The 12225-nt window shown below is 39.5% G+C and overlaps 1 protein-coding gene across 3 annotated transcripts in view; it reads left to right on the top strand.

The window, feature by feature from the left end:
- Nucleotides 1-10459, top strand: part of btbd11b (BTB (POZ) domain containing 11b) — a 71329-nt gene extending 60870 nt beyond the window's left edge. Inside the window, exons 7-17 of one of the 3 annotated variants that reach the window (XM_068313797.1) lie at nucleotides 522-623; nucleotides 2285-2378; nucleotides 2533-2668; nucleotides 3053-3273; nucleotides 3385-3563; nucleotides 6722-6827; nucleotides 7131-7233; nucleotides 7684-7765; nucleotides 7879-7947; nucleotides 8035-8148; nucleotides 8276-10459. In XM_068313797.1, the coding sequence (XP_068169898.1) occupies nucleotides 522-623; nucleotides 2285-2378; nucleotides 2533-2668; nucleotides 3053-3273; nucleotides 3385-3563; nucleotides 6722-6827; nucleotides 7131-7233; nucleotides 7684-7765; nucleotides 7879-7947; nucleotides 8035-8148; nucleotides 8276-8485 (1416 nt within the window). In that variant the 3' untranslated portion in view covers nucleotides 8486-10459. Of the gene's footprint in view, nucleotides 1-521; nucleotides 624-2284; nucleotides 2379-2532; nucleotides 2669-3052; nucleotides 3274-3384; nucleotides 3564-6721; nucleotides 7234-7683; nucleotides 7766-7878; nucleotides 7948-8034; nucleotides 8149-8275 lie in introns of all 3 variants that reach the window. The other 2 variants (XM_068313795.1, XM_068313796.1) reach the window with 2 other exon arrangements.
- The last annotated feature ends 1766 nt before the right edge of the window (nucleotides 10460-12225 follow it).

Here is a 12225-nt window from a genome sequence, read left to right as displayed (position 1 = left end):
GAGCGGCTGTTTTAATATACTGAACAGCTGAAAAGCAGCAGTTGGTTTATGGACAGTCATGGCTGAGACAGAGGAGATCACGGAGAACCTGAACTTGTTCATTGTGCTGCTCCCAAGTCAGGAAAGTCTTATAAGGCATGATCTGAGTCGCTACTAGATCATACTTTTTCATTGCAGCTTAACCAGAGAGCAGAGAGGGGTCAGATCAGAGCCAAAAGTGGAGGGTGGGAAGATCAGAGTGAGCCCATTAGGACGGTAACGAGACAGATCAATCTCTGGTGTTCATCAGGGGGTGAACACGGTTACAGGAGGTCCTCTCCTGCCCCGGGGTACCGTGTTCATTACTCTAGTTTGTCCTGTTCAGCCTCCTGTCCGCCCTCTTCCCCCCTGCAGCTGCTTCTGTTGTGCTCCGGAGGCCATGTTGTAGTTTTAATGGCGTCCCATCTCTCTCCCTCACCTTTTCTCCCCCCACCCCCCTACCTACCCAAACCCCTCCCCCCTTATCTGTATCCCTTCCCCAGGTGCCAAACTCAGTGCACAAGCACCCCTCAGTCTTTCCCGAAACACGACAGGCGACGCCCCTCACTTTCGCAGTGTTACATGGACATGTGCCTGTGGTGCAGGTAGTGACGTCCTTCCTCACACGTGACTCTCATCATCACCACCTCTCGTTGTGCTTCAGCTCATGGTTGGTCATCATTGTCACTCTTGTCATCAAAGCCTGGGGGCAGTGTTGATGATAATTCCTCCTCCTCACTGCAGAACTGTCCTGTCTCATTTCTTGTTAGTGTGTGCAGTTAAAAAACTAAAAAGACATTTATTCAGTCAGTGTTCAAGTCTGAACAGTCTGTCACTTTGCATTTATTTGTAAATGGATCTGACTACTTTCACCAAATGGAAAGTGGAAACAGCCGTCTAATTGTTATTGAACACATTTAACTAATGCAGTTTGTCCTCTAAATGATCTGCCCTTTGGGTTTTTAATCATTGACTTCTAATGGAAATTGTTTATGCCATGTGACACCACAATTTAAGCCAAGGACATCAGATATCAGGCCACAGGAATGAAATACAATAAAAAGAGGCAAATGTCATTAGATTTCAATTAGTTATTACTCAATTATCTGTGGTATTGATTTGAACTGCAGTTTATATGTATCTTGTTAGATATCATATTATTTGACATTCAGGAACTTGTTCAAATAATTCTATATATATATACACACACACACACACACACACACACACACACACACACACACAAAAGGTTTAGATAGAATTCTGCCGCATTTATCTAAGATAAAAGTAACCTGGTAGATGAACAATGTTGTGTGTCTGTGTTCAGAAGAGGAACAAATTTAAAAATAAAATAGGCAATAACTTAAAATAATACAAACCAACTTGAAAAAACACCAAAACAGAATTGTGAGCCTGTTTTCTCAAACTTGTGCTATTCATGTATTTATAGTTAAAACTACACAACATTCATAAAACTCCAGTCTTTACACCTGAAGGCTAATATGACTCCCAGACCATGAAACCGCACCTCTTGAATTCACAAATTGTATTGATGTCATTATTAGTATTGATTATGTGGATATAATCTGTGAAGTTAGAAGTAAAATCTTGTAAATTACTTTGACCTAAAATAGAAAAGAACCATTCTTAATTTAAAAAAATGATCCACATCACCACCAAAAATGAGAGGGTTTTTCCTTGAACCTCACCCCAAAAAAAAGATAAATAATTATCCCTTGTAGCTTAACGGAGTAATCCTACTAGTGGACGTGATTCAAACATATAAACAACTAAATAAGACCAACAACAACTAAAACATAATTGTCTACCTGTCAAGATTAAAAGCATAGTTTAATGTATCACGACATGTTTAGTTGAATTCTTGCCATCCTTGCTATTGAAAGAAAATTGAAAGCATGTCTCACGTGTGCTGCAAATTTGAAGCTGGATTCAGCAAATGAAACAAAGAAAAGAACTAAAAGGTAGCATGGTTCTGTCTGAAATCTATTAGCACCTCTAACATTACTAGACTTTACTGTCTGCTAAAATCATATTTAAAAGCTGTAAAAACTAGAAATTTGGGCTTTACACTGATCTGATTAACGCTTGATTGATGGCTTCTACTGGGATGTCGTCATTTACTGATCCTTTTCATTAGTCAATATATCTGTTGTTCTTTCCCTCCCCCCTCTCTTTCTCTTTCTCTCTATCTGTCCTCCTGTTTCCCATCATGCCCTTGTATGTTTCCACACAACTTCCTCTGCAGCTGCTCCTGGATGCCAAAAGTAATGTGGAAGGGTCCCTGCAGGACGGGATGGAGAATTACACAGAGACCCCGCTGCAACTGGCTGCTGCTGCAGGTACACAGAAACAGAGGGACTCCCCTTCCCCTTGTACCAAAACACACAGGCATCACTGGACCTGGCAGATAACTCCTGACTGCCAGCGTGAGGCACACGTACAGAATGATGAGATGTGTTCTTTTGACTCATCCTCATTTCATTTCATGCCCAGGTAACTTTGAGCTGGTGACTTTGCTGCTGGAGAGGGGGGCGGATCCCATGGTGGGAACCATGTACCGTAATGGTATCTCCACTGCACCGCAGGGAGACATGAACTCCTATAGCCTGGCAGCAGCTCACGGACACAGGTAAGTAACACACCGTGTGTACTCTTTCATGCTCAGGAGTACTAACGTTTGAACAGAAGATATAAAATCACACTCTGCTCTTACAGTCTTCTTTATGTACACGTTACTAAAATCTGCTAGTGATGCACAGACTATAAACAGCACAGTCTTCTTAATGTATTAACAGAAAAAGCCTAAATAAGATACTGCATGCAAATGTCTTGTAAAATATGAATGACATACACAAATTAGTGCATAAGTATGGTACGTAGTGTATAATTTGTTTCACATTACTCTAGTGAACTAAAAACAAAATAAGATCCAAAAGATCTGCGTTGAGTTCAATAATCTGTGTAGTGCTAGCAAATAGAATTCTTATTTGTCTTTGTGCTCTTCTTCATTTAGGAACGTCTTTCGAGCGCTGCTGTCCAACGCAGAGAAGGGAAAAGGTGACGTCTTATCCTTGGAAGAGATTCTGGCAGAGGGCTCAGAGCTGGAAGGTAGAAGCGCATCTCAGTTGGAACTTATCCGGACTGGAAAGGCCAGGCTTAAAGCCCTGAAAGAGGCTATGTACCACAGCTCAGAACACGGGCATGTGGACATCACCATAGATATACGGAGCCTCGGTTAGTCTTTGTGCACGTGCATTTAAAATGATATCAAATTGTTTATGCAACATAGTTAATTAAAGCATTTGTTGTGTTGCATGTGTGATGACATCTCAAACTACGTACCAGGGGTTCCGTGGACTTTGCACACTTGGCTGGAGTCTTTACGCACATGTTTTCATCAGCACCGCCGACCTCTTATCCAGGGTCTCCTGAAGGAGTTCAGCTGCATTGAGGAAGAGGAGTACACCGAGGAGCTCATCACACACGGCCTGCCTCTCATGTTCCAGATCCTCAGAGCCAGCAAGGTACCTCACTGTCTTTGGAATCCACTTCAAAGGGGTCACATCATAATGAATCATTTTTGTACTACAATCAATACATCTTCCTCTGAAACTACATCTTGATCCTGAGAAGGTTTTTCAATCACTCAAATGCACCTGATCAGGCATTATGCTCCGCAGTTTCACAGAGACCGGTCATAGGAAGACTCAATATCAATTACCTAAAATGATTATAACTTCTGATGATCACCCCTCCCACCTTCACTGCTGTGTTTTGCTGCTCTGAAGGGGCCCTATTATGAAAATCACACTTTTTCAGGTCTGTACATATACATAGTGGTCCTCCCTAACCCGACCAACTCCTACAATCTGGTAAACAAACACTTCCTGTATCAGTAGATATTTGGAGTTTTAGGAATTCATCGACCGAATCAAAACGATCGGATTGCTAAAAACCCCTTTCGTGACGTAATTCCCTTTCGTGACGTAATTTACGTCACAGACTACGCTATGTGATTGACGATATTGATTGGTTGACATGCCCAAGGGCATGGCAATCCCCGAAGGGGGAGTTTGTTCAGGCTACGGTAGCATTGTGTGGAACATTAATTACCAATTCAGAATAATTGTCTTTTTTTTGGTGAATGAAAGCAGCTTTAGCTCTTCTAAATGATCGGAGAGCTGCATGAATCAACACATACACCGGTCTTACCGGTAAAATCCCATGTTCCATTACTTTGCGTTGGCTTAGCTCCCTTGTTATCCACAAGCTCTCGTTGTCCATAACGATTTTCAGAAAACACAGTGTAATTATCTCACCGGCCGGTGTGATCATGTTTACACAATGAGCCACGAGTTTTTGCCCAGCAAAGACTGAGGAAGCAGGTCCACGCTCAGCGCCGAAAAATCTACCGTTATATCATGAGAAACAAGTTACTGAAAGTTAAAAAAGTTGCAGACAATGGCGATCGATCCGTAATGCCGGCGCATTCGAGTAGTAAACAAACGAATGTTAGCACACGGGGGAGGGCAGTGTTGATTGGTCAGCTCACACGGAGGAGGGAATAGGGAAAGCTCAGAGGGGGGAGGGGGGAGGAGAGATGGAGCTGAGAGCTACGCCCCATTAATAATGGGGACCGATTAAAATGGCTATACACCTTACCCTATGAGTCACAAAAAAGCCGTCTCATAAAAGTGTTATTTTTCTTTCAATGCATCTGATCTTTTCCATTACTTCAGCCCTATCCATAGACATAAAGTTTATTAAATTTTTAATTATCATTATATATGTTTATATGGAATTTGCCATTAGAACCCTGTTTTTCTTCCAATGGGAAAAACACAAAATATGGAATATTTCCAAATTAGTGCACAGTTTAATATTTCTGATAAGGATATTACAATTATTGGATGAAGGTTTTTACAGGTGTGTCAACACAGACAGTGGGTCTGTGTCTGGGTTGTGGGGTGATTTGGGGGTCATTGTCTTGCTGCAGACAATAAAGATCTAGTTTCATAAAAACTTGTCAGCATTATTGTATATAGTAATATATATAATATACATATATAATATATAAAGATATAATATATATACTGTATATGCTTATAGTATATGAAAAATATGTGGTTATAATGGGAGTCAATTCGACCGTTTTAGCACAAATCGGGTAAGGTGTGTACACAATGAAAATCTGCCATTCTATACACTTCTAATGACAGGTATTAAGGAATTTAGAAAATAAAGTTGAAAGAAAATTACTGGCAAAATTTCATATATTTAGCCTTTTAATTGACTGATTTATTGGTTGAGAAACACATAAAAACAATAAAAATGTCACTTTTTGTACCAAACAGCCCCCAAGGGTTAAAACCGACCGTCACAGAGCAGAGGAGGATTTATCAATATTCACTAAAAGATATTGAGGGCCACGGATCACTTTGAGGCAAGACATTTCGAATACAGTGTAGTTGGACATCTGGCAGCTGAATGACATGAATTTAAAAAAGCATTATATGGGACCTTTAAGATCGTGAGTATCCTGGTACGAGTATTAGATTCAAATCAGCACATCATTGTCCTGTCTGCCACCTCTGATTGCTTTGTCTACTTTGTCTTGGCTTTGACACTGTTCTGCCAGCAAGATGAGGTTTTGTGTCATTGCAGAAATAGGAATGGAAAAAAAAAGAACCCCACACTGCAGAGTATGCATAAAGATGTACACAAACACTCACATAAACAAACAGCTAGACATCACACACCCTCATGGCTTCTCAGCCTTCTGGGCATTGCTGCATTGTCGGTCCTTGTCTATGTCTTGAATGATATACAATGGGGCCAGTGACCCTCACCTCTACAAGGGCCTCAGGGACCCCTGGGACTGTTAACTGCACAATAAGAACTAGAGACATCAAGATGGGACATATTCATCTTTGCTCTGCCAGAAATTCTGCTGCCTCACCCCAAACCGAATCCTTCATTCAGCGTTCAGTTCAGTTCAGTTCAGTTCAGTGTGTTTCCATAATGCATTATGTTTCAACCACGCATTCTTGTTCTGTTTAATTTCACTTAAGCTTTTGGATTAGCAGAAGTTGTGACTGGCACCATTAGTCACATTCCATTCGTCCCAGTTTTTTCTTGTTGGCCCTGTCACACACTGCATCTGGCTAACGAATGAGGGGGAACTTAGAGAAATAAGTTGTGTTCCAGGTGGAAAAGGAGGCTGTTAATAGCTATTTGTTGGCATTATGCGTCTGTAAGATCAGGCGCTCTGACTGCACACATGGGGCTTGCAGTGTTGTGCATCAGTGCTGCAGTTGAATGGCACCGCCTTCCATCCTTCTCAAGAGTAAGGAGATAACACACGCTTTTCCCTTCCTCACACTCATTCAACAGCTTACATAAAGTAATCTCTGTGGAACACAACCTGTGGGAAATGAGCCTGATATTCATCTGATCCTAAGTCAAGGTGAAGGATGGTTGTGAATACGTGGCTCACTGGAATGATTTCTGGAAGAAAGTGAAAGCTGATTGTGATAAAAGCCTTGAAGTTCTTCCTCCCTCACAGTGCAGATAATTCTGTTTGGGATGTTTTTGTAGGAGAGGGTCATTACAGTAATGCATGTAATGTTCTTGGGTTACATGAACTGACAGCGTTCTCTCTGATGTTTTGTTTCTTTGTCAGAATGAGGTGATCAGTCAGCAACTGGCGGCAATCTTCACCCAGTGTTACGGCCCGTACCCCATTCCCAAGCTGGCAGAGATCAAGAGGAAGCAGTCATCACGCCTGGGTCAGGACATGTTTTTAATTTCAGTTCTTAATGGAAAAACCAACAGTATACTGTTAAAAAAGTGTATTGAGACAAACAAAAGCACTATTTTGATGTTCACATACTTGTTTTGTCAGCAGTTCTTTTTGTCAGTAAATGCAGGAGAAGTGAACATATCACCAATCAGGGATTGGAAGAGAAAAAAAATCAAGTATAATTCAATGAGTAGTCTATTTGCAATGTCTAAAAGGCTCACCTTATTAACTACTTTTGATTTTATAATAAATAGAAATCATCAAGCCTTTATGGTGCCTCATATTTCAGATCCTCACTTCTTGAACAATAAAGAAATGTCAGATGTGACCTTTTTAGTAGAAGGGAAGCCTTTCTACGCCCACAAAGTCCTGCTCTTCACAGCTTCCAACAGGTATGCTCACTCGAACAAACACCAACCTTCAATTTAATTCATTTATTGTATAAAATGTATTTACATGGACACTTGATCAACCTTAAAGATGCACTTTTATATCTAGCTATGAGCAAACACTAAACATGCAGCGTTTGGATCGTTGTGTTGCGACGGCTGTGCATTTCCTCCTCCTGATCAATAAAAGCATTTGTTTCTTGACGAGGCATCCATTTAACTCCTTTGACATGTGGCATTGATAACCAATCAGTGCTGCCATAAAGTGACTGATGGGAATTGGCTCTAAAATGTGTTTATTAAATGTTCTTAGGGAATGCATAAAAAAAATACTCACAACTCATTTTATAACTGACCCATTGCTGTCAGATTGTGTGTTTTCATTGTCCGTTACATGATTAAAATACCAGAATGAATGATCTTTACTAGGATTTGCTCTTTTTCTTTCTCAAGATTTAAGATTCTTCTGGCAAACAGACCTTGCGGTGAAAACACATGCATTGAAATCAGTAATGTCAAATATCACATTTTTCAGGTGAGACACTTTTTGAGTGATGCTTGAAGCACACAGTCATACTCATCGCTTCATGAATTTATAATCATTTATTCTGTAATAGGAGCTCTATGACATGTCTTCCTTCTTTTCAGCTTGTGATGCAGTATCTCTACTGCGGAGGGACAGAGGCTCTGCACATCAGGAACACTGATGTTATGGAGGTTAGGCTCACAGATTTCATTGCAGGCTGTATTGCACTATTCACATATTGAATAAATACCTTTTTGCACCTTGAATGTTTTTTTCAGCTTCTGTCTGCAGCCAAGTTCTTCCAGCTGGAGGCACTGCAAAGACACTGTGAGATCATCTGCTCCAAGAACATCAACACTGACACGTGTGTGGAAATCTACAATCACACTAAGGTGCAAAACAGATAAGAATGTTATATATTGAATAAACCCTCATTAATATTCTTGAATAAAATGTGTGAATCAAGATAATGCTTTGCTAAAACTAAAACCAAATATTGCTCTTTTCTTATTTTTACAGTTTCTTGATGCTCCAGACTTGGCATCCTATGTAGTGGGGTACTTTCTAAAGAATATGGTCATCCTGATCGACTTGGAGCCATTTAAGCAGTTGTTGTACGACATTCCTCCAGATAGCCCTGGCTGTGACATCCTGCCGGACCTGGAGAAAACCCTGGCTATTCGTATCCAGTCCATCCACCTGTCCTCTTCCAAGGGATCTGTCGTCTGAACCCGTTTTTTTGCTGAGCACTGTGACAGAGGATATACATCAGAGACACATTACAGACACACAGCTGTATTGAGATGCATCTGAGTAACAAATCATTATAAATGAAAGAGAAAAGTTTGACTTCTAAGATTATCGGGCTTCGATCTTTGTCTCTGTGAACATCATCAGTTGCTAATAGGCCTCTTGTTATCATAGCAGAGATAGTTAGAAGTCTGCCTGCCTTGTTGGTATCTCAACTACAGTAACATGATCACAAGAAGATAGCTGTGTTATTCTACACTATGCCAATAACATGCATTACTGTATTAATGCTCTTCATTCAAGACAAAATCCTCACAGATTTTTGAAGGTCGTTCTCCCTCCGTGTTTCCTGTTGCATTGAATGGATCAGTGGGACTACAGAAAAATAGTTGCAACCAGCTGCAACACAAAAGCATCTGAATGCATGACTCAGTTTGTTGGGAAGATAACTTACCTCAGTGTAATGTAAGCCATCACGGAATCCCTTCCTGGAAGCAAGGAGAAACCAATGCCTCGTGCTCTGATTATTTGCTTATACATGTGAACATGTACATAGTTGTTGTATATTTGTCAGTCACTTAGCGTTATCTGTGTTGATTACTCTTCAAAGCCAAACAAGAACAACCAGCAAGTTCCTGAAATGTGACTGGTGTGACCGATGCAATAGAGTGTCTTTCATCATGGGACATGAAAATAACTTTTCCTTCCTCTACTACTGTGTAAATATTGTTCATAAAAGACAGAGCTATTGATAATGTAAGTTAATGTATATATCCACAGATGTTTTCTCATGTGTCTTAACATTGGATATCACTGTAAAAACCCCAAAGCTGATCTTTTAGATATCTAAATGTTGCATGTTGGAGGGATGACTGTTGGTTTATGTTTGAACTGTTAGAAGATTACATTTAGGTGTTGTTTTCACACAAACAGATGAAAACTGGATGAGAATACTTTTGTCATACGCATGTGTTACTAAATGTGTAACAGTCAAATGGTGTGGACTCAGCCTTGTTAAGTCCTGAACTGGGACATAAAACCATCTATAAAAGTGTGTGTGTGTGTGTGTGTGTGTGTGTGTGTGTGTGTGTGTGTGTGTGTGTGTGTGTGTGTGTGTGTGTGTGTGTGTGTGACTTGATATATCTTTCCTCTGTAAAGATTAATATAAAGAATACCTTGAATTCATATAATATGGCTCCAAAACACTTGTAAGCAGCGTTATTGCTATTATTTGGTGTTTGATTATGAAAGCTGTCCTGTTTCTGTTTGTTCTCTACAGCGGGGTTAGATTTCAGCTCTGAGGTGCTTTAATGTGGCACCCAGCTGCATAGAAGCCAATAAATTTAAATAACATTGAAAAGTCCTCAGAAAATTACAATTTGTTATCATAAAGCTTCATCAGCCATCTCTAATCATCCATGCGCTGCAGGCTGTTTGCAAACTGTAACATTACTGTCACTGGATTTGTCTCTGCTTATGCTGCCAGACACAATGCAGTCCTGTCTCTGTCGTCATTATCTTCATCTTCAAGTGCATCTTGGTTATCTTTGTCCAGGACAACAATAGAAGTCCTGGAGTTGTACCACATAGATACACACCATTTGACAAACAGACAAAACCCATTTAAAATTCTCCAATTAGTTTTGCCTAGCTGTATTTTGAGTAAATTGTTTGTTTCCCCATCCATACTAAATTTCATACTAATTTGAGATTTAGGACACAACTATAATTATATTACTTTGCGTCATGACTGAGAGCTGTAGAAAACACATAATGATAATATTGTCAAAGTCATTACTTTGCAATGCAGACATTTTGACAGCAGTTAGGATCCATTCACTCACTGAATTCCTACACTTGACTATAATGGTTACTTTCTGCAAGTGAGCACAAAAAGTGATTTCAGGAAGTGTAAGCTGGCTAGAAATGTTGCGTCAGGAAAACAGATAATTGTTTAAGTGACTGCTGGGACCAAAGGAACTGATGGTGAAATGTGATGACACTAAAGTAAACAAAAGTAATACAAACCTCCCAGGATGGGCATTTCCTTCAAGAGTCCGTTCTCTGTTTGGGTTAAATTTCTTTTTATATGGACTCCTGGAAAATGGGCCACCTTGTCTGATGATTGATTGATATTATGAGAGATACAGGGAAGGTGTCAAAGAAGGAGATTATAGAGAGTTGGGGTTTTTTTGCCTGCACGTGTTCTCATAGTTTAACCCCATAAAAGGGGGTCAACTTTTTATTAGTTCAACACTTGTTTTAGTCTTGCAGCAAAATCTTTTATATATTTTAATGTGTGACCGTCACCAGTCCTCTCTGGGAACTAAATTGTCAGTCTTTAATAGAATTTCCTATATTTGAGCCAGAGAGGGAAGTGCTGCATCCCTGTGTGTTAAGGGGGGAGTCAACACAAACAGGGTAGGTGATAGACAGGCGGTGCTGTTAGGGTGGAAGAGGTTTGAGCTATTTTATTATATCTCACAACTAATGCCTTAATACGAATATTATAAAACACCAGATTAGTGGAGTGTATAGAGAGTATAAAAAGGAGAGTCAAAGTTGTAAATCCGTGCATTTTTTCGGATTATTTTTTCCGTGATTTATAGTTTGGTGTGTTTGTTAAAACTCTTGAATGAGTTCATACTTTAGTTTTATTTTAGCAGCTTAGTCTCTAACGTCATATCCAAACAAATGAAAATTAAATTAAATTAAACCATATTCTATCTACACTACTTACAGAGTGTCAGGATATAAAATATCTGAGCACTTTTTCACTCATTACCCAGCACTGAACACCTGCAACAACCGATGACATTACAATCAATATCAAAGCTTACTTCATAGTACGCTAAATTGGCAATACAACAAACCAAATATATTTGTAGATTAGTGTTCTTTTAAAAAAAGACAAGTTCTTCTTTATTACATTAAAGCATGTCTCTGAAATCAATTCAAACAGCTGAAATACTTTTTTTTTAGTTTTAGGTTTATGATTTTCCATGTCTGCAGAGATTTATTATCTCACCAGGGTGAGATGATAGTTAACACTATCATGGAATTCACTCTAAATCATTCCTAATGATAGAGACATTCATTAACAAATGCTTTGGATTCTTGTTCAGTTTACCCTCTTACTTTATGTGAGCGGGTCTGTCCTGGAGGTCACCAGGAAAGAAAAAACTGGCTCAGTGTATGTCCCCTTTAATAATCTTTAGGAATAAAGATTAGGAGTGCAATAAAAGGAGGCTGATTTTCAATCTTTGTGGTATATATTGAATATAAATTGTTTTCAAAATACTATCTAAACCTGTGCAAAACTGAATTAATGCAGTTCTGAAGGCGATATAAATTTGAATGTCATTGCTTTTCAAAGCAATGACAAATTCACATTGACTTCATTTTTGGAGAGTACGGAATGTAAACTGAACTCCTAAACTGCTCTCCTTTTGATTTATCTATGATTTTTTTACATGTTTGAAATGTTTTATCGTATTTGTTTTCAAATCAAATTATCTGTCTGCAAAGTTTTGCAAAATACTTTCCTCTGTGTGTGTGTGTGTGTGTGTGTGTGTGTGTGTATGTGTGTGTGTGTGTGTGTGTGTGTGTGTGTGTGTGTGTGTGTGTGTGTGTGTGTGTGTGTGTGTGTGTGTGTGTGTGTGTGTGTGTGTCTGTGTGTGTCTGTGTGTGTCTGTGTGTGTGTGGCAGAGACATTAGAA

This window comes from Antennarius striatus, chromosome 4, assembly GCF_040054535.1.
Source record: "Antennarius striatus isolate MH-2024 chromosome 4, ASM4005453v1, whole genome shotgun sequence".
Lineage (NCBI taxonomy): Eukaryota > Metazoa > Chordata > Actinopteri > Lophiiformes > Antennariidae > Antennarius > Antennarius striatus.
This window is presented reverse-complemented; position numbering and strand designations above follow the sequence as displayed.